This window comes from Polyodon spathula, chromosome 2 (genome assembly GCF_017654505.1).
Source record: "Polyodon spathula isolate WHYD16114869_AA chromosome 2, ASM1765450v1, whole genome shotgun sequence".
NCBI classification, from domain to species: Eukaryota; Metazoa; Chordata; class Actinopteri; order Acipenseriformes; family Polyodontidae; genus Polyodon; species Polyodon spathula.
In genome coordinates this window covers 86,823,455-86,847,170 of record NC_054535.1, presented here as the reverse complement: position 1 = coordinate 86,847,170, position 23,716 = coordinate 86,823,455, and the positions used below count along the sequence as shown (strand labels likewise).

The 23,716-nt window shown below is 37.0% G+C and overlaps 1 protein-coding gene across 1 annotated transcript; it reads left to right on the top strand.

Moving 5' to 3' along the window:
* The first annotated feature begins 2,584 nt into the window (after positions 1-2,584).
* Positions 2,585-22,800, top strand: LOC121327065 (solute carrier organic anion transporter family member 4C1-like). The gene is given in 14 exon segments (XM_041270863.1): positions 2,585-2,795; positions 3,786-4,043; positions 5,954-6,148; positions 10,266-10,362; positions 10,551-10,698; positions 11,110-11,113; positions 13,066-13,181; positions 13,312-13,456; positions 17,239-17,425; positions 17,717-17,870; positions 19,097-19,269; positions 19,879-19,943; positions 20,295-20,432; positions 22,385-22,800. Coding segments are annotated over 14 exon segments (2,010 nt in total). The 3' UTR covers positions 22,504-22,800.
* Positions 22,801-23,716: the final 916 nt, after the last annotated feature.

The following is a 23,716-nucleotide window of genomic DNA, read 5'->3' as shown; positions in this document are numbered from 1 at the left end:
TCCTCCTACCTTTTGAATATAAAGTTCATAATGAATGCTATCAGTGCCTGAGGAGTTTATTCCAATTAATATTCTCTCTTATTCAAATGTCGCTGTTTTGAGAGGAGGAGACAGGACAAAAAAGCTAGATAAGTATTGAACATCAAAAGATGTGGGGATAAAAATTATGTTTGATACTGTGCTATCCACCAACAGTACTTGAATGGCAGAATGACTACTGCACTTTTGTTACCTGCTTTGTCCTAATCAGACTGGTCAATAAGTTTATTATTTGTCAAGGTGCAATTTGACCCACATTTGAAATGTTAAAGTGATTATTATAAGTGAATAGTTTGAGCAGCCAGAACCATACAAACTGCACAAGATGAAATGTAGTCAATTAATAGATACCATACACACAATGTATTAACTTACAGTAAATGCATAACATTTTAAAATGACTTTTCTACTTTTTAAATTTAACTTTCTTTTAACTTCTGCCTTTGTTCTGTAAGTTGCCATTTACTTTATAAATTGTCTAATTTCTTAATCTTTTTCATTGAGGTGCAGACTGATGTTTTTTTATCGTTATTGTCGTGGCATACCTTATCAGTAAACCACCAGAAAAGTTGATTCTAAAGAGATGTCTTTGGCTTTGTGAACTTAGTTTAAATAAAAAACTATTTCAAAACTGACTTATTGTTTTGAGGATTGTTGTTAAAACCTGTAATACAGTATTATTTTTATATGCGTTTGCCCTACAGCCCTACATGACTTGCAGACGGTACAGAATTTGCAATTCAAACCTCTAGAGCAGTGGCGTGCAAACTTTTTATACTTTTTTATTTTGTCCTTTGTTATCTGAGAACTGTTGGAAGTAGCCATGGGAAGGTTCTTTGACCAAATAGGAATAAATATGTATACAGTACGAGGGGTTTAAATAACTCTTCATTCAGTATTTATTTTTTTTTTTTTAAATGTGACAATTTATTCAACTGTCAGATTATTGCCATTTGAAATGATAGTGCTTTATAGTTTGGTTGTTTTATAAGCAACGTTACAAAAAAATACGGAAGCTACGATAACAAAAACAAAAATGCAGCCCTTCGTAATACATAAATAAATAAATAGTAAAGCCCATATATATATATGTATATATATATATATATATATATATATATATATATAAAATGTGTGTGTGTGTGTGTACAGTGCCTATAGAAAGTCTACACCCCCTTGAACTTTTCACATTTTCTTATGTCAGTGCCTCAGTTTCATGCATTTAAATGAGGATTTTTTTTTCAACTTCTCTACACACCATACTCAGTACTGTTAAGGGGGAAAAAAAGTTTTTATTGAGAAAAATTATATAAAATACAAAACTGAAAGATCATAATTGAATAAGTTTCCAGCCCCCTGAGTTAATATTTGGTGGAAGCACCTTTGGCAGCGATTACAGCTGTGAGTCTGTTGGGATAGGTCTCTACCAACACTGCACACCTAGATTTGGCAGTAGTTGACCATTCTTATTTACAAAACTGTTCAAGCTCTATCAAGTTCCTTGGGGAGCGTTGATGGACAGCAATCTTCAAGTCATGCTACAAATTTTCGATTGGATTTAGGTCGGGGCTGTGACTGGGCCACTCAAGGACATTTACCTTTTTGTTCCTTTGCCACTCCAGTGTAGCTTTGGCTGTGTGCTTTGGGTCGTTGTCATGCTGAAAGGTGGACTTCCGTCACAGATTCAGCTTTTAATAAACTTGAGTGTTAATAAACTTTATAAAGAGGAGGGATCTTGTGGAGCTATGTTTGCACTACAACACAAAAAAAAAGATTCTTGAAATAGTCTCCTGGTTTTAACTTTATATGTTTGGTAAACTGGTCTGTGGATTGGTTCCCATGAGCTAAACTAATTAGTTTGATCTTCGGATTAGTACTCTGCATTTGGGACTACATTTGTTCATTTCATTGAGGTTTTCTAGACCTGAAGTGGACTAAACCAATGGTACTGTACACTGCAATTGACCCTGTAAGTCTAGGAACTACTAGCCACAGGGTAGCTACTTTTACATTGCATATAATGGGTAAAGCAAGGTACCATGGTGTAGGACTCCGCACAGTAGCAGATAGCACAGAAGGCCAGAGTTTGGCTGACTTGTCTGCAGTTTTTTTTTTCATTGTATTTTCTGATTTTGTTTTTGTTATCACCTGTTTATGCCTGCACTAGACTGGTTCGCTCCACTAAGGTTTGATGTAACTTCTTGCTGGGAAGGGGGGTGCTAGCACTATAAACAATTAAAACCTGTGTTGATTATAAATGACGTCTCTTCCCCATTAAAGGAACGTTGTGCTATAAAATAAATTTGTGCCACAAAATAAATATGCGCTACATCTACGTGTCCATTGAGTTGCTTTCCACACCACCCAAAAGCTATCCCTATTACAGCACAGGTGTTTGTTAAAGACAGGAGGAGCCTAACGCAGAGGGTAGGTTAAACATGCAAATCATTGCTTTAGAGAAACCTTAAATACCTTTTTTATAGCTCCTTGAAACAGAAGTGTAAGCAAAACATATTTAACATTTTATTTCTGCTGAGGGAGAACAATGAAAGAAGGTGTAGTCAATTCAGCCTTTGTCAGCAATGAAGACCTCCAACAAAAGAGAGGCGATGAACAGAAACCCCATGAAAAAGCACATGAGGAGTCGTTTTCTGAAGGACCATGTGGCTGGAGTAGTTTCACTCCAAGCTGTTTACAATGCTGCAACAACGCCAAAGGATTTGTTTTCTTCTTTGGCTTGCTTGCAATTGTTCAAAGTAAGTATCTACCCACCTTATGTATTCCTTCATTTAAAATATAGTTAATGGATCAGCAAGCTGCAGAAAGTATTGTACATATCTTTTACTTTGTTGGGTTCTAGTCTATTTAAAGGCGATGCCAGCTGACTAGGAAGCAATACTTTGTATAGATGCAGTAAAAGACACATAAATGCAAGCTAACTGGCTTTTTATACTATTGTATCAAATAACATTGATTGAGCTGATGATGATAGCAGTGCTGGAACAGGAGATAAGACGGGCCAAAATCCCCAGTTTAATGGAGATATAATTATATGGCATTCAGACAGCATTAAGAATTCTTTTCTTTATTGAAGACCTGTATTTTGCACTTTTTTTGAACAATCATTGATTTCAGACATTTATAAAATACAAATACATGTATCAGAATTTATAAATTGTAAAAGAAACAATAAATTAAAGGACAAATGTTTCGACTACAAATCTTTTTCCATGTTTTCATTTTGAAACGTTGAAACGTTTGTCGTTGCATTTCTTACAGTAATATAAAACCCAACAAGCTACTAAAATGCTCCCTGTGTATAATTGTACATATCAGTCCTGTTAGCAAGTTACAGCCTGTAATAAGATACTGTTTTTCATAACCTTAGTATACAAGTGCCTCTATTTTAATAATAGTTTTTTGCCCAATTAGAAGCTGGCAGGTGAGTTTTAGAGTTTATTTGTTCGCGTTGCATGCTTCTTAGGTAAATAATTATGGATATAAAGCAACAGGGAGGTACAACAGTTTTAACAAATATATGTACAATTGTGGCCAAATGTTTTGCATCCCCTGGACTTTTAAAAAACGACATTAACATAATTTAGATCTTTTATTTAACATTATGTAATCAAAGACAAAATGGTATCGCAGTAGTCTACCGGTATGTAAGTAATTCAGTATGCTTATGTAACATTCTTCTGCATGTTCCTGAGTTAAATTTCATCTTTTGGTTTTCTGTTTCACAGATGCAGTTGTGAATGGCTTTTTTAGTGCCATAATTTCCACAATAGAAAAGTGCTACAAGTTAAGCAGTTTCCAGTCTGGAATTATAGGCTCAAGTTATGACATTGCCTGCTGTGCGTTATCCCTAGTTATACCATTCTGTGGTGAAAGAGGTCACAAACCACGATGGTTGGCTTTCTCAGCTTTTATGCTTGGACTTGGATCATTTATATTTTCTTTGCCTCATTACACCAGTGGCCTGTATGAGCATGGTGCAAAAGGTGATACTTTTATAATTAAAATTTAACAACAAACGTACATTTCATATATTATTACATAAAGGGCCCTTATTTACTAAAGGGCACAAAACTTTATGGTGCGCCATAATTGAAATTAGTGTGCACGTTAACGATTGCTGTATTTACTATTGCAATTTTAATCATTATCGTGTGGAATACTTGGCGTATTATGGCACGCACTAATGCTTCACACTATGGTAATCACAATGAATGTGTGTTTTCTTTTTTTTTTTTTATGGTAATGCATGCTGAAGTATTTAAATGAGAATCCAGCTCAGAGATGATCTGTATTCACATGGTATTTACTAAAGGGCGTTAATTTTAGTACACACATTAAAGTGGTCATTAATTAGTGCATTTGGAAACCAGGCTTTAACCACTATTTAAACCTCTTTCTAGGCTGAAAAGTAGTGGTGTGCAGTTAGATTCCTTTTACTGACTCAATTCTTTTGAGTCATTCAGTTTAGTGAATCAATTCAACAGATTTGTTCGTTTGATTCATTGATTCACTAGTGCAAAAAAAAATACATCTTGCTGAATTGGTTAAATTTGTTTGAACAGAAAAAGTCCACAAATGCTAATTGTCCGTGTAGTCGTGCTTACATATGCAATGGTATACAGTTAAAAGGAGAAAACTTCAGAGTATTTATTTTAAACTATATCATTCAGCTTTAACTGCAGCCTATTCAATAACTTCAAATTTACAAAAAAAAAAAAAAAAAAAAAGGAACAGCTATTGCGTATGCATTTAAGAAGTAATAGTCAAATTCTTACTTTCCTTTTTATACAGACTCATACAGAAAGGATTGCACACATAGCAATAATACATTATTTATTTTGCCAGTTGCAATTAAGTATGTAAATATCTTTTTGTATGTGTCTGTCGCGGGAGCAAGCTAGACTTCTAGGGTTCTGATACCTTGTATTCATATCTTTGTGTGTTTTTGCATATCATTAATTATATTAAAATTAAATGATATTATATTATATTAAATTTCCCACACAGAGGACAGGTTTAAAGTATGTAAAAGTCAGCTTCTACCAGGTTGCTGGCTTCCCCAATGTGATGGGTGCTATTGATTGTACTCGCATAGCACTGTCACCCCGATCCATGGAGCCTTGCACAACCAGACTTTTATTGTGTATGCATTAAAGGAGAAAGGAAAAAGGTGCTTTTTTATTTTTTTTTAACATCAGACAAAGAATACATGTTCAAATTAAAAGGTAAGCAGTGCAGTTTCATTCTATGTGCCTGTCCCCTGCTGTGCAATGTCTGTTGATCGCTCATTTTCGATCAATGTAAGCCACCTCCAACTTTCAGAAGAAGCTACTGACCAAAAGATACGCATGAACTGCTGGGGCTTTTTATATGAAGGTCGTCAAGTGTAGTCTTGGACATTATTGTGCACATTAAATTATTGCTTGCACTGAATATAGTGCATGCTATGGCATGTAAATGAGCCAATAGTGTGCACATAAATGAATGCATTCTCTGTTAGTAAATGGGGAAGTAAATTTAGATTTATCGCTCACGTTAAGCTCACTATTTTACGTGCATACTAACTCTAAATTTAATGCCCTTTAGTAAATGAGGCCCAGAGTATAGTTGAGGAATTATTACATTTCTAGGTTCTACAATGAAAGTAATATTGGATTGCATTATGGATACTGCTTTTCATTGATTACGTTGAAAACGGTTTCTATTTCTATGCCCATGTCACTAGGAATTCAAATATAAAAACAGTTTACACTTACGTTTGCAAGTAGATTACAATACCAATAATATAACCATGGTGGAAGCAAGAGTAAGCAATTAGTTAGAGTGACACTGTGTTTCACTTGCTAGGAAAGGCTTTAATTAACATTTTACATTTGTTTTAATATATTTTAAGAAAACTACGCTCTTCCTGCCACTAACAGAAGTGAAGACAGCTGCAGCACCTCCAGCCTGTCAGCACCCTCTAACCACTTCTATGTTTTTATACTGGGGCAACTGATTACGTGAGTTGGAGCGAACGCGATCTACACTCTGGGAATTGCTCATATAGATGTCAGTGTGCCTTCTGAGAAATCTTCACTGTATACAGGTAATGACCTTCACATGTTTGAATTGAGGGAGAAAGCCTGCTGTATAGACAGCATACTTAAAATAAGACATTTTACGAAATAACTTAAATGAATGCAAGAGTAAAAACAATAACAGTACAGTAACTAGTTTGTACATACCTGTAGAAAACTCATTCAAAGTGTCCTGAAGTTAAACCTTTTTACAGGTCACTGGCTTCAAAGATAAAATGATCTACCTCTATTTTAATAATATAAACTGTTGCAGACATTTATTTCTTTATTTGCACTTTTATAGCACTTTTTATACACTAGTATCCTGGCCTGTGATTGGTTAAAACCTCATCATAAGAGGAAAAACAAACATCCTTACACCACCGGTCAATAGTCTCTCTCTGTCGTGATTGATTCACATCACTGTCAGCCCCGCCGCTTTTCAAGGGAACGCCTTTCTGCCCTACACTTTTCACAAGAGAAAATGGCTGAACACCGATTCTGTGAGTTGACAGAAATACATACTACAAAAATCAAGATGCTCCAAACACTAAAATTGTGATTAAAATGTCACAGTTACTGTTTTCTGACTTTCTGAAATTCAAACCAATTCAACTCGACAATGTAAACAAATATGACTGGCGAGATATAAACTGGATTATGCAGCAGCCAGCAAACCTTATACAGACGGAGATAAACTTTGCTAACTATACAATATGAACTTCAAAAACATTTTCTGTTATTTATGTATGTTATTAATTTATTCACTTATGCTGTATCAGCTATATTTAAACAAAATATATCAGTACAAATGAGAGGTTGGAACGGAGTGAATAAAAGACCTGGCTAATTCAATTATTTATACATGACGTCTGAGACTCACCTTTTAATTTACCGGGAGCTTCTTCCTGATAACGATGGAGTGTCACGTTTGTAGTATCAGAAGGAAGCCCAGTCATTTAAAGGGGATATCCCTCCTCTCCAGTTCATTTATATATATATATATATTGCAAAAGTATTCAGACCCCTGACCAATTCTCTCATATTACCGAATTACAAATGATACATTGAAATTTCGTTCTGTTTGATATTTTATTTTTAAACACTGAAACTCAGAATCAATTATTGTGAGGTGACATTGGTTTTATGTTGGGCAATATTTTTAAGAAAAATAAAAAACTGAAATATCTTGCTTGCATAAGTACTCAACTCCTGTGCTGTGGAAGCTCCCAGTTTGCACCGATGAAAGAAATTGCCCTAACGAGGACACAATTACCTTACCATTGGCCTCCACCTGTGAACCATTACAGTTGCTGTCACATTTTCTGGATAAAAACCCCACTATTGAAGGATCATTGGTAAGGCTGTGAATCTGGAGGAAAATGAAGACCAAAGAGCATTCTACAGAAGTTAGAGATAAAGTAATACAAATGCATAGATTAGGGAAAGGGTACAAAATAATATCAATGTGTTTGGATATCCCAGTGAGCACAGTTGGATCAATAATTAGGAAGTGGAAGCTGCATCACACCACCCAGGCACTGCCAAGAAAAGGCTGTCCCTCAAAACTCAGCACTCAAACAAGAAAGAGGCTTGTGAGAGAATCCACAGAGAGGCCAACAATCACTTTGAAGGAGCTACAGAGTTCAGTGGCTGGGAGTGGAGTAATGGTGCACCAGTCAACCATATCAAGAGCTCTGCATAACACTGGCCTGTATGGGAGGGTGGCAAGAAAGAAGCTGTTACTCAAAAAGTACCATCTGAAAGCACGTCTGGAGTTTGCCAGAAAGCATGAGAGTGACCCAGCTGTGATGTGGGAAAAGGTTTTATGGTCAGCTGAGACCAAGATAGAGCTTTTTGGCCAAAACTCAAAGCGCTAAGTGTGGCGTAAACCTAACACTGCCCATGCCTCAAGACACACCATCCCTACAGTGAAGTATGGTGGTGGCAGCATCATGCTGTGGGGATGCTTCTCATCAGCAGGGACTGGGCATCTTGTTACAATTCAGGGAAGAATGGATGGAGCAAAATATAGGAAAATACTGCAAGAGAATCTGCTTCAGTCTGCTAAAAAAACTGAAGCTTGGGAGGAAATTCACTTTTCAGCAGGACAATGATCCCAAGCACAAGGCCAAAGCAAGATTAGAGTAGCTCAAGAACAAAAAGATGAATGTCCTACAGTGGCCCATTCAAATTCCTGATCTCAATCCCATTGAGAATCTGTGGCACTATTTGAAAATTGTGGTCCATGAGCGCCGTCCAACCAATCTGAACAACCTGGAGCAAATCTGCCAAGAAGAATAGGCCAAAATCACTCCGACACTGTGTGCAAAGCTGGTACATACTTACCCCAAAAGACTTAAAGCTGTTATTGCAGCGAAAGGTGGCTCTACCAAATATTAATGTGTGGGGGTTGAATACTTATGCAAGCAAGATATTTCAGTTCTTTATTTATCTTAAAAATATTTCCCAACATAAAACCAATGTCAGCTTACAATAATTGATTTTGAGTTTGTGTTTAAAAATAAAATATCGAACAGAATGAAATTCCAATGTACCATTTGTAATTCAGTAATATAAGAAAATTGGTCAAGGGTCTGAATACTTTTGCAAGGCACTATATATATATATATATATATATATATATATATATATATATATATATATATATAGTATATATATATATGAGTACACACACACATAGGTAGATAGATAGATATTCTTAGATTTATAGATAGGTTTAGAGAGCCTTAGGATGCAAAGGGCCCTGTGCCCGGTAAGTGTTCCTGCAGCTGCCAGGGGCAGTGTAGGGACTACAAAGTATTGTAGTCAATTGATGCTTAATTGGGTAATTGGCTACCCTTTAAAAAGGACAGGTGCAGTTAGTCAGGGAGAGAGTGAGAAAGAAGGTGTGTGAGAATTGGAGCAGAGAGAGAAAATCCGCAAAAAATAAATCCTGTAAATTTATGTGACCATTTCTGTTGTGTGTGAACAAAGAACTGTTTCTTTTTTTTTTTTTTGTCTCACTTCAACTCTGGCTCAACTCAACTGTTTTTCTTGCAGATAAACAGCTTTGCCATCTCATGGCTAGTTATGTCTTATGAAGTAAAAGTCTAGTTACATCTTCAAAATATGTTTTTTTTTTTTTTTTTTTTTGCTTTTTGTTTGTTTATTTTTATTGCATATTAAAAGAAAAAAGAAAAAAAAAAACCCACAAGGGTTAATTGTACCAAACGAAGTCCAACTTAGGTTGAACTTTTTGAGGGTGTGGGTCCCACACCCAGCAGAGGTCCACTCCACAATATATATACACACACACACACACACACATATATAATATATATATATATATATATATATATATATATATATATATATATATAAAAATGTAGTAAAATATACTGACATACACAAATCCATACATAATAATAATAATAATGCACCAATATGAAAGTTACACTAATACCTGCTAAGACAAGAAAGCAATTTAATAACTGCACCTTTAATGCTATAGTTGAATTATTCTGTTTTTTAACTATACTAATGTTACCATTGTTTTAATTACAATATGTAACACAATTTTTGTTCCTGGGTAGTAAGTGTTATTTCCTAATTGCTTATGCCTCAAAAGTATAGAAAATGGCTATTATTCCCCACAAACTTTGCTTTTGTGACCAGGACAGTGATATTTCAAAATATCACTATTTCTAATGGGAAAACGGACAAATTTGTGTCTTCGTTCACATAAAGTCAGAAAAAAAACACATGTTAATTTGGATTCATATATTTATACTAAAGTAATACAAAAATGACTACAAAAGATTTAGAAGTGAGTAGTTTTTCGAGATTTACGATTTTACTGTAAATTTACAGTATAATCATAAATCTCAAAAAACTAATCACTTCTAAATCTTTTGTAGTCATTTTTGTATTACTTTAGTATAAATACATGTTAATTAGGATTCATATGTTGTTTTTTTCTGACTTTATGTGAACGAAAAGACACATTGTCCCGTTTTCCCATTGGAAATAGTGATATACAATTAAATCTTCAGAGAAATCGCATGGGTGACACTACATTTTTGGCCCCTGAGCCTGAAGACAATATCAATGTATGTTTAATATCAAATATTCTTTCTCACCTAGGTATTGGTAATATGATGGCAATATTGGGTGTTGCATTTGGATACATTGTGAGTGGGCAGCTACTGAATATCTATGTTGATGTGGATCAACTACAAGAGTAAGTCCTAATGTGAATCACTGTAACGTGAGAAAGATTAATAAAATTTGACATGCTACAGAAAAAGGCCTCATGTATGTAATAGCAATTCAGCTGTAGATACATGTTATTTGACCATATAACATGCTAAAACCAGGTTAATGGGTATTAGGTATTTTGTATAACTGATCAAAGTGTTCTTTTACCAGTGTTGCTCTAAGTCCAGAAGATCCTCGCTGGGTTGGCGCATGGTGGATTGGATATCTAATAGGTTTGCCTGCAGCGTGGCTCCTTATTGTGCCTTTCTTGGGTTTCCCAAAACATCTACCAGGTTTGATTTGTAAACTAGCAACTCCGGTGTGCAGAGCATGAAAATTTGTCAGTACAGTGTTTGGTCACTGTGACAGAGAGAGAATGAATGCTAGTCAATAATCTCCCTCTTGACCTGTGAGGGCACTGTGTAACAGGAACAGTCTGCCCCGGACTGGATGATTTGGCAGTTCATTCCAGGGTCAGTTGGAAGCCAACCATCCAAGAAGGGGGCGGAATCACAATACCAGAAGTCATCGCCTTGCGGTAAGCGATGCGTCAATCATGGATTGCACTCACCACTGAAGGGGGCGGGACTGAAGGTATTTCGGGATGTGGCCAAGCAATCTGTTCCTTGTGTTATGGTTACACAAAAACCAAGGAGGAAAACCTTGTGTACTAATCGTGAGCTTTGTTTGTTTTGTCCTGTCTAGTAATTGTTGTATTTGTCATTGTTAGACGGGTAAACATTCTGGAAGATGTCGCTAAGGGGCCAGTTTCCAACCCAGACTACACATCCCTCCCTGGACTTGTGACCGTGTTGTGTTTGTGTGTGTAATTTACATAGTGTCGTATTTTGGGACTGAACCAACCCAGCCAAATAAAGAGCTGTTTTACCGTGAACTGTCTTGTGTGTATTGTTCTTGAGCACCGCATCACCTCTACACCAGCGTGTAGTGCTTGCACAATAGGACAGGGTAGCAATGCAAGGTAATATGCAACTGTGGTGAAAGACTTACTATTGGAGAGGCAAGTTGTAAGACCTCTTTTCAAATGGAATGCAGCTTTTTAGTAACAATTGATAAAATACAAGTGGTGGTGTGGTCCGGTTGTCTAAAGAAAAGAGCTTGTAACCAGGAGGTCCTCGGTTCAAACCCCAGCTCACTGATTGTGTGACCTTGAGTAAATCACTTAACCTCCTTGTGCTTCATCTTTCAGAGATGTTGTTGTAAGTAACTCTACAGCTGATGTATAGTTCTCACACCCTTGTCTCTGTAAGTTGCCTTGGATAAAGGTGTCTGCAAAATAAACTAATAATAAAAGTGGCCTAAATAGGAAAGGGGGTGTGTGACGGGGTGTAACCTCACCCAGGGTTATTTGTTATTGTTTCCAGGTGTTTTGTTGTGAGTTTTAAATATATTTTGATTGTGCTGTTGTTTTGGGCAGGTAGGGAAGAGTTAATTGCCTCCCCTGCCAAATAAATACACGTGTAGAATGTGCCTGAGCTAGATTGAATGATTGACAAGCAATACAGCTCAGACACAGCTGTAAAAGAGGCAGCAACCTCTCAGGGGAAGGAGTGGTGGTGAGAATTCATGTTGGTGAGGGTGAGTGTTTTGTGTGCTGTGGTATAAATATATTAAGAAATTATTATTGGTGTTTAGGGGAGTTGTGAAGCCTTGTGTATGTTGTGTAAGCAGCAGCACAGTCTAAAACCGTGGAGTTTAAAATTATATATTGTCTTTTTGTTAACCTGTTTGTTGTTTTGTTATTTGTATTCTAACAGTGTGCAAAAGCGTGTTTAAACCTGCAGCTTGTGTCTGAGTGCCAGTAACGTCATCCTTTCCACAGGGTGACAGGCTGTTTTGTATGATATTAAATTCAAATATTATTCAAATTGCTTTCTCAGTACTCCAGCAGCAGTAGTGGAATGATAGAATTCACTGTACTCAGACCCTCACTAAGGATCAGAATTGTATCAAGGTGTAATTTGCACCCTTTTTGTTAAAGGAGACTGTTGATAATATAAAACTTGTAACAAACACTTAAAGTAAAATGTTAGTGTGTGGCTTAGAAGTGTGTCAATAGTTTTGTAACATACACTATACCATATATTGTTTGATTTTCCTTTAGACAAAAAGATGTAAAACCTAAGGTGTATTTGTTGTTATATTGCACTGCCTACGTGATTTATATATCTTGTTATCTAACTCCCCCTTTCTTCCTTGACATTTGATCTACCTTCTACCTGCACACAAGCTACAGTATATGTATTGTTTGTGTTTAATGTACAGTAGATTGGGGTTTATGGACACTAAATCTCCCATCCTTAGTTGTTCTGTCTTTCCAGGAAATGGATAACATTTTAGGGAATGACTGCACTGGTGTGATGACCTAATTTATAATATTTTGTTTATATTCAAAGAGATGATTTTCAAGGTATTTAATACACTAAGTTAGGGGTCCATATTATGTTTTTAATAATGCAATTTGTTAGGAGAGTTGACAACTAACAATTTTAAGTAGACAGAAATTTGAGTTGTGTACTAAATAATGAGCAGAGAATTAAACTGGAGCAGCCTTACCCTTTTCCCTATAACATTGTTTTTGAATAATAAGGAACTATAGAGGAGACCTTTCCAAAATTAGCCAGCTTCTTTTTTTATGTCTGATACAGTAATTGTGTTTAAATAGGAACTGCAAAGATCCATGCAGAAAAGGTGTCGCAGGTGCATCATGATGGGAGTGAAGATATCATGAAACAGAAAGATGTAGGCAAAAGTTTTCAGGATCTTCCTTTGTCTTTAAAGGTACAGTAATGGTATTTTGAATGTGGTGCCATTGTGATGATGTTAAAGCAATACAAATCCAATTTTGCACCATAGCTGTATGCGTGGATCCTAAACTATAAAATAACTCCTCCTTTCATTTTCTTCGCAGCTCCTACTGAAGAATCCAGTGTTCATGTGTTTATCCTTAACTGCTTCCTCAGAAGGAATTGCTTCCTTTGGCACATCAGTATTTTTCATCAAATTTATTGAAAATCAATATGGAAAGACAGCAAGCATTTCATCTTTGATTGCAGGTAATCGCTCATAGTATGTACTGTACTCAATACTATAAAATGGCCTATGTCTTTGTAGAAACTTGAAAATCATCACAGTTGTCAGCAGCAAGTTCAGAATTATTGTAGTTTAAGGTAAACCAACTCAAGCCTTGTGGCAAAGTGGTTTGCAGTGCAGAAGTGATGTGGTGATCAGTGAGAGACAATGATATTCCAGGTGCAATGCTGTTTATTAATAATCCCAAAGTCACTTGACAACTGTAAATAATAATGCATGGTAGTACACACTACAGAGTATAACTCAGGGGGTTTAGTCCCGAAATAATAAACACAGTAGACACACACACACACACACACAAAACACAACACAGTCACAAATCCAAAGTGAGTGCTAACCTGCAAGTGGTGAAATGCAATTTATTTTGTGACCAGTAGTGCAGTGGTGTCTAGGTTCGTGCTTTTAAGCGATAGCTCCTGGTACGTATTTAGCCGTCTAATAATAACAAACAAGCACAGAATTAGACATGACAAAAACAAACAAACAACCACTCACGGTACTTTCTCACTGTCTTTTTGGTACGTCCGTAACCATAACAAAGGAACAGGACACTCAGCCAGGTCTCCTTATGTACCGGCAGTCACGCCCCCCTTGGTTAACGAGTGCAATCGCTTTTTCCAATCCAAAATGTATGTACAAAAAATTGAAAATAACTGAATTGAAATGTCTTTAAACTTCCATTAAACGACACGTGCAGTGAAATGGTTTGCATAGCCGTTATACATGCTGCTGTCAGACTTTGCCAGCAGCTCCCAAAGGGCTTGCTGTAAATAAGGCTGAAGTTCGGTTGTTTCTTTGCAGTCCAGATCAAATGTGGAGTATGTGTTTGACAGCAGTTTTAGTCTCATTCTAACTGTCATCTTTAAGAAGTTACATCTGAGTGAACACTATCTACTTTTAACTCACCATCCGACTTCCGCTGTTACTGTTAGAAATGTTTAGCAGCAGTGATGTAAACGCTAAGGGTTGTGTATCATATGCTTTGTATTATGTTTAAAAAAAAATAGTTAAGACTTTAAAACCACGCACAATATATCCAAATGGAATACCCGCATAAATACCCAAAACTAGCTCATAAATTAGGCACCCAACCAAAGCCATTTTTTCATACACAATAAAAAATACAAGCTCAACTGGGAGTGAACCCGTCCAATCTGGCAACCCTATTTAGTGATCAGGCACCGCCTTGCAGTTGAAGGGTTCCGCAGTAGTTCCTACAGAGCGGACGCTCCCCTCCTTGATGTACACAAACACCCGCTCCCGCTCAGCGTTCATCTGTGTAGAAGGGCAGGGGTGGGCAATTCCGGTCCTGGAGGGCCGGTGTCCCTCTTGGTGTTTGTTCCAACTTTACACAAATACTAGAAGTTTTAGTGAGCAAGTTGTACCCCGAGCAGCAGCACCCCAAAGTGTAGCCCTTTATAACTAATACAGAATGCATGGGACACGTTTATTGATGCCCCATGTACCCCCTTACTTATAACACATTTCTAATTTCGTGAACTGAGAAGACATGTTTATTATTATTATTCATTTAGCTGACACATTTATCCAAGGTGACTTAGTATTGATGTATTAAAAAATATTATTATAATACTATTATTAAAATTATTATAATAGTATTACTAGAAGACTGTGTGGTCAAGCGGTTAAAGAAACGGGCTTGTAACCACAGATCCCCGGTTCAAATCCAATGAGCAAGTCACTTAAACTCCTTGTGCTCCGTCTTTCGGGTGAGACGTTGTTGTAAGTGACTCTGCAGCATGAGAGTAATGCACGTATCTTGTAATGCGCTTTGTGATGGTGGTCCACTATGAAAGGCGCTATATAAAGATTATTAGTAGTAATGCTACTGTACCATCCCGAGGTCTGCCCTCTTTAGGTAGCGTGAACCGACACATTTAGTCGTCTTATTTTTGTTCAAATTATTATTAGGTATAATGAATGGTTTTAGTTGATTAATCTTGACTGTGGATGTTGGTCGAGTAAAAAAAAATATAAAAATGGATTAATCTTGTCTACCCACGTGCTATAGCAAAAAGCAGTGCGCAAGAAAGAAATCTAGGAAGATTGCTGGGAGTACTTCAAAAGACGGTGGCAAACAGGTTACAGGAAGATGTACACAACATTTTCCCATAACTCAAATGTTCTTCTGGGTTTTGTGGGAAAATATTTTGTTATTTTTATTTTTATTTTTTTTGCTTCCTGCCGATTGTAAAAGCTCCACGGTTAATGGCATGTTCTCCAGGATGATTGAGGGTAACTGGGGCATTCAAAGACATGCCCCCATGCGTTCTATATTGGTGATAAAGGTGTATATTTTAGGGTGCTGCTGCTCTTGGGGCACGGCCTGTTCATTTAAATCTTTAGTGTTTTTGCAAAGAGGGGGTGATAACCTATCTAGGGATACCTAGATATCTAGTGAGTTAGGGAGGTAACTGGGGCAAAACAAGCTGGTAATATATGGGGTACCGATATGCTGCTGAAACAGATTTTTTTTGTATTAATATTTTTGTTCTTCTTGAAGGAGGAGGTGATTATGTTTTAAATGGCAGCAATATATTACCTGAGCAATATGTGCAAGTGAGTTAAAACACAAAAAAGGGCACGCTACTTTCTCAACTATACCGCGAATAAGGAACCAGAAATAAGTAAGCAGATTCCAAGTGGTTATTTTTATAAACCAGACATTTTTAAAATTGCTTTTTACAATAGACATGCTTAAAATGTAATTCGTCCTGCAAAGCAAAATATTTATTTTCAACGCTCTATCACCCCTGCCTACCAGCGTTCCAGCACTTTTAGATTTAGTGCTACACTGCTGTACTGCTGACATACAGACGGAGGGACAGTCAAACAAACGGGGGCTTCCGAACCACCAGATTCTGATAATCTTAATAACGTGCTAAATAATGTTCTTTTCAAGCAGTTTCATGATGATTAGCACTTCTCTAAATATATTTAAAATGTAACTGTAACATACAGGTCGACGGCTTCCTTTGTTTACCTCCATCATTTGTGTTTCAATAGTCCTTTTGGAAGTTTAATTAAATATAAGCAAAACAGTGTGACGTATGTATCCCTGTCGCCACTATATCCCCCGCGGGGAATAAAAACACCATCACTTACTTAACAGGGAGACAACTTTCTTTATAAGTGTTCTCACTGTTCCAAACTCACAATTTTTATTTCTTTTTCACAAGAAAAGGCAGGAGAAGCTGAAGACTTCACTCTTACAGCGCCATTACCTTATTATTGCTTTTGTATTTCCGAGTGGTCTGTAGAAACGCTGTGATCTCATCCTGCTTGTGCAGCACACCAGGAGGCACACACGGATTTCCATAATATCATAATACACTTCTCCCTGTTGTGTAATCACTTATGTTAGCGCCCGAGTGCCAGTCCTGTCATCCTGATACAGCACAGAGAGCTGGTAGAAGGTCTTTGTGTTCTTGCTAGCCAAATAGCAGTTAAGAGAAATTTGTCATCCACATTTGCATTTTCACCAAAAAAATGCACTGTTGATTAGAAATAAAATGACATAGAAGAAATCCCAGATTTATAAAATTGGTTATTTGGTAACCCATTTAAGTTGAGGTTACTTCCCAAAATGAGACTACATCCTAAAACTCTTTACATTGACTCAAAACAGCCCATGCATTAAAGAAGTATGCATTCTGCAAATGTATTTAGAGGTTTCTTAATGTGTCTGTCAATATTAAAAACACTTATATTTTTGCTTGGATAGGATGTGTGTTAATTCCTGGAGCAGCAATTGGACAAGTACTTGGAGGGCTGGTGGTTTCTAAATTCAAAATGAAATGCAAGCAGACCATTAGGCTGGCTGTAGCCACATCGTCTGCTTCACTGATGTTTTCTGCTTGTTATATCTTCACTAAATGTGACTATCCTGAATTGGCTGGTATTTCAGTTGAGTAAGTAAACAGTTCAAAATACTAAATAAATGTGCATTTAAGTTTTGTAACTTTATTATAGTTATTAAATAAGTTCTGGTTTATAAATACAGAACATAACTTTACAGTAGTACTTAGTTGGATTGTTACTTTTGTTGGCCAGCATATATTTTCATGTTTTTATTTTTTATTTTTTATTTTTTGCATATTAAATTGTACTGTGGGACCATACTCTTCAGATTAGTGATTTGTTACTTGTACTAATAGTAACCAGTACCACATTTTTTTTTTGCATTTTAAATTCTCTTTCAGAAATGGAGCAATAGGAAATCTGACTGCCCCTTGTAATGCCAACTATAACTGTGACCGCTCCCACTACAACTCTGTCTGCGGAGTGAATAATGTTCTTTACTATTCACCCTGTCATGCAGGGTGTAAAGATCATGTTCTGCAGAGTAAAACTGAGGTACATTTAAGGTTATCTTCTGCATACTGCCCCCAAGGTATGCAAGCAAAGTTTGTGTATTAAATAGGTTTCTTTATGAACTTTTTAATTGAAATGTCTTCTGTTTAAACCAAGCAAACAAGTGAGCCTCTGGGCAGTTTCGTTTTTAGACAGCAGCCTTGTTGTGCCCCCTAGTGGTTTTTACTGAGCTACCTGTCTAGTGGATTATTTGGATTATTTTGTAGAACAGAATTCTGTGTCTCTCATTCTATATATTGTGACAAGGTGATAACCCTAACTGAATAGTGTGTGTGTGTGTGTGTGTGTGTTTGACTATAGGGTTGGCAGGGATGGGTTAAGACACTCCCTGACAGAATACACAGGTGGAATGTGGCAATTCCCTAATTAAGTAACTTAGTTCTAATTGGAGAATGGCCACATGTATAAAAAGGAACAGAAAACCATTTGTTTGATGTGTGATGCAAGGGGAGAAGCCAGTGAAGGTGTTGCCCAGCCTGGCCTGTGTAGGTTTTTGTATTGAGTAGGTACCGTATATTCCTTGCTATGTGCTTGTTTAGCCCTTAATTTTGGCCCTCGTGCCCTATTTGTTTTTTTGTAAATGTGTGCAATCAGCACTTTTACTGCAGATTTCCTTTTTAAAAATAAATCCTGCACTGTTGTCAGCATTTCCGCTGTCACCGTTGCCATTACTGGCTACACTCCTGGAGGACCCAGCATTTCCACTGCCAGTGCCCTTCACAGCTGTCAGGATTGAAGCACAGCTGGAGCCACAGGTGTATAGATTAGGTGTTCACAAGTGTTAGTTAGAATTAGTAGAGTTAATGTTGGTGTGGAGGGCCGTGGTGCATGTTTTGTGTTCCGTGCTGTGCTGTCCCGTTCTGTGTTTATGTTTCGTGAATTTTGTAGAAGCTTTTGTTTTGGCCCTTGTGCTGTAGTGTATTTTGTCCTTGCTATTTTTGTTTTATATTTGTTTATTAAAAGTGCATTAACCTTGCAGCTTTCTGTATCTGAGTCTCTGTCCCCGCCAGTACCATTGAAGTATTTAAAAAAACTAAGGGCAATTGTGATATTAATTCATATCAACAAGAAACAATTGGTCTTTTAAAGTGCAGGTACTGTATTAGTAATATTTTTGTACTGAGTAAAATAATGAACAGTAAAAGTCAAAATTAGGAACGACTCCGTGAATACGAATCAATATGCATCTAAATTCCTTTCTGCCTCAGGTTTATTACAACTGTTCCTGCATTGAAGATACCCATAACACTTCTGAATCAAAGGCTTATTCAGGGAAGTGTGCAACAATGTGCGATAGATTGCCTATATTCATGGTGTTAATGCTAATTGCTAGTATTTTTACCTGCATGACATCAACACCTGTCATTACTGCTGTTCTCTGGTATGAAATGGCTATCTTTTTCTAAAACTATTTTGTTTACTCTGAATTTCCAAAATGATTTAAATACACAAACCTAACTGTATATTTGTTGTTGAATGTTTGCTCTCATTTACAAGTCTCATTTTCAAATGTAAAACAAGTGACTAGTTAAAATCATCATCATCACATACATTAATGGTAGGCTTCACAGACCTCTGTTAGCATTACTCCTGGATTACCTAATGTTAAATTTAACAGGTAGAATACTTCCAAATGAATTACATATACCTGTTTTGCATTTAAATGTTGTTCAGAGACAACAGGAGCAGTTCATACAGTACACCCTGGTTCACAGGAAGTCGCCACTAGAAGAATATATGCAGTTCTATTTCCCCAAACTTGCCTTCAAGTATAAAGCTCAGAAACCAGTGAAGAAAGACCTCTTGTTGGACCTCTTTGTAAAATTCTTCAAGTTTTCACTAAGCTGTCTTATAACAGGTCAACTTTATTAGTCATTTGAGGGGTTGCGGGTAGAATATTAATCATAAATGCTTCTGTTGAATAAAATATAGTATAACAAAAAAACTTTTTTTTTTTTTTTTTTTTTTTTTTTTTTAAACAAATATCTAGGAGTGTGGCTGAGAAACAGCGTTCCTTTGCTCTCGGAGTCCAGTGGGCTTTCATAAGGTTGTTGGGTATGTAACATTAGGACAGATTTCCAAAGCGTTTACTCCAGTCTGCAATTTACTGAAGGTTTCTTTTTTTGTTTGTTTGTTTTTGAGGTTATATTAATTTAAAAAAAAATTCTATACCAAGGTAAAAGCTACCAAAATGCCACATCCTATTCTGGGTCACTGAAATCATTGTAAGAGTGACCATTGTCACATTTAAGTCTTGTTGATTTGGTCTCTGACTCAACATTCAAAGATGTTGAAAGATCCTAGAAATAATGAAATATTTACAACAGTGTGATGTGTCTTATTGCTATTGGTCCTGATTAAATCCAGCATTGTGTTTTATTTTTATTTATTTATTTTACTCCATAGGTACTATACCTGGACCTATCTTATTGGGTAGTGCAATAGACCATTCTTGCATCCTGTGGGATATTAGCACACCTGGAAGCAAAAGCACATGTGTGATGTATGACAATCTCAAATTGGCCTCCACTTTTTCATTGTTCAGTGAGTTAACACTAAATTACTATCAGGTCAGGGTGCATGGCATAGTATCTTACAACAGGGCTTGAAACATTCATGAGCTTTGCATCCTTTTCTAGGTTTCAGAACTTCAGGAGTTTAGCAAGCTATAAGGAGGAAACAATTTAACATTAAAAAAAAATGAGTATTGATCATTAAAACACAAACTTAACTGAGGGTAGTTCTGAAACACAGGACTGTGTGCACGCTAGTGTTAGTTTCTTGTTATAGTATGTGTAATATTGTGCTTTAACAATTTACTGTAACAGGATTGAGGGTGTGGGCACCCATACAAAAGTTTGCTATGGTAAACGATGCATTTACTTCCAGTTGTTTAACATATTTATCTGTAATTGGTCATGCTTGCCTAGTATGGACTTATGATTTTACCATGATATACATTACTGAAGAAAACACAACCTATTGGCATCCATAATCAGTAACTTTTAAAACTTTTAAGCAACTTTAAATTGAGAAGTTAATCAAGTCATGTTCCATAGTATTGATTTCTGTTTTTAGTACAATTTTTTATTTAAAAAAATAAATAATAAATAAATAAATAAATAAATAGATATTACACCACATAGGGCTTGTATACGCCGTGGCATATCTACCAGCCTCTGGAATTCTGCAGGGGGGATGTGGCGCCATTCTTCCACGAGAAAGTCAATCAACTCATGCCTGGTTGATGGAGGTGGAAAACTCAGGCAATACAGAATATCCCATAAATGCTCGACTGTGTTCAGATCTGGTGACTGAGAAGGCTATGACATATGGATAACATCAGTTATGCTCATCAAACCATTGGGCGACCATACATGCTGTGTGGATGGGGGCATTGTCATCCTGGAATGCACCCCCCACCCCCTCCCGGAAGGAAAGAAATGCTGCAACATGGGGTGAAGATGATTAGTCAATACCATTAAGTAACGATTAGCATTGACCTTGCCTTCTAAGGTAATGAGTGCACCCAAACCCAAACCCAAACCGTGTCAGTAAAATGTGCCCCACAACATTACAGAACCACCAGAACCCTTCGCTATTGAAACCAAGCATTCAGGGCTGTAGAGTTCTTTAGGTTGGTGCTACACGTTCACTCTTCCATTTGTCAAGAACATGGTGAAGGATGATTCATCTGACCATATCACATTTCTCCATTGCTCGATAGTCCATTGCCTGTGCTCTTTGCACCACTGGACTCGCAAACGTGCACTGCCAGGTGTGATGAGTGGTTTGTGCACTGCAACCCGACTATGGTATCTCGCTCTGGAGTTCATGGCGGACTGTTTTTGATGAATTTGGCTGCTCACTCCCCAGGTTGAAATTTGCAGTCAATTGATTTGCAGTTGCTCAACTGTTTTGCCTTGCACTTCGAATTAATACACGGATATCACGATCCTGGAGTATGCGCTTCCACCCACTATTGCCCTTTGCTGATGATGTCTTTCCCTCGGAGTTCCATGCCGACATCACCTTAGACACCGTTGCTCGTGAAACATCAGCAAGTTGAGCTGTCTTGGTCACTGAAGCTACTGCCAAATGCGCCCCAACAATCACCCCGCTTTCAAATTCACTGAGGTCACCTCTTACAGCCATGCTAACCATAATTATAGGCAGCCAGGCCTGTCCAGCATTTTTATACATGACTCTAAGCATGCTTGGATGTTATTGGATTAATTAATGCATGAGCCACACCTGTATGGCAGCCCTTGCTTTCATTATTCTTGGTGTCCCTCATTTACCCAGGTGTTTCCTTTTTTTTTTTGTCCACTACTTGTATATATATAAAAAAAAACAAACTACCATATTTTCACCGTATTTAAACATAACTGAAAAAAAGAAAGTTGTATCAATTCTATATGCTGCTATCTTTTTTCTGAATTACATTAAACTAAATGCACTATTATCTCATCTCTCTTAATGTTTTTCTCATTTAGATGCAGCCTTCAAACTGATCTCTACTATTTTTACTGCGGTAGCATACTTTCTGTATAAACCGCCACCAGGAAAAGATGAGTCTGATGGGAAATCTTTATCTACAACTTTATCTAATTGATACATTTAGCCATTGCCTGGTTGTTACATGTATTGTACCAGGTTGTTAGTGGTATTTTATTTTAGGTTTTTAAAAAAGTTGTGATGTTTTGATGGTTTTGTATTAATGAATATAATTGTTATTTGGGCTTGCAGATTGTGTTAAATTCACGATGGAAACTTGTGTGTCCACTGCAAGAATATATGTAAACAGTATGGCAGAGCTGAGGCCCTGCACATAAGATAATGTATATATTGTTTGTAGGGTCTATTTTTGTAAATTGAAGTTGAATGTATTTTGAATGTACGTTTGGCAGGGATGGGGTTAAAATCCCACCCCTGCCAAATCCATGTGTAGAATGTGGCTGGGTCCAAATTGATTAATTAATGGTCAATTGGACCCAGCCCCAGAGTCAGTTATTAGTTGTCAAGAGAAAGGATTGGGAGCAGCAGTTTAGGCTCGCTGTTGTTGCACCGAGCTACCCTTTGTGTGGGTGCTGTTTTGATTTATTTTGTAATTTAGTTTAACTGCAGTTTTTATTTCTTTGTTGAATAAAAGTGTGCAAGAAGCACTTTAAACTGCAGTCTCTTGTTTTCTGCATTTGCTATCCCCAGCTACCCTTCCAATGACAGTAATACAGTGTGTATTTGCTGCAGTTATCATTGATACTGAAGTGAATGCAGCTGTGAGCACTGTTTCACACATTGCATAAGATTAAATGTTTTTTGTCCCTGAAAGGCATACCAAAATCTAGGGTGCAAAGCCAGAGGATCCAAGGGATGGTGGCAACCAGTATAGTAGCTTAGAGGCCATGTTCAGCACCCCTTAGGGTTAAAGCTACGGAAATCGGAATATTTTCTGTGAATCAGATCCATGGTATAGCATGTGGATGTACCCCAGGCTTTGAACTTCCTGGACGAAGATAAAACAGATTTTATAGTCAAGACCTAAGAGTGGGAAGCCGGCCGGGAAATTCATCTCTGTCATCTGTATGCAATAAACATGCATTTTCATGCTTTGTTTTCCCGCATGACACATGCCTGCCTTTGTATGAGGGATAAACGAGTATCACACTTCTGAGAGTCGAAAACTCACACAGCTACATAAATGCTGTGCCAGGTGCAACTGGAGATAGGCCTCGATGCTTTTGACAGGGCAACTGTCAGAAATGCAACCTTTCCCTTTAGGGCCCTGTTGGCAGGCCCCACTATGCTGGTGACCAAATTGATGAAAG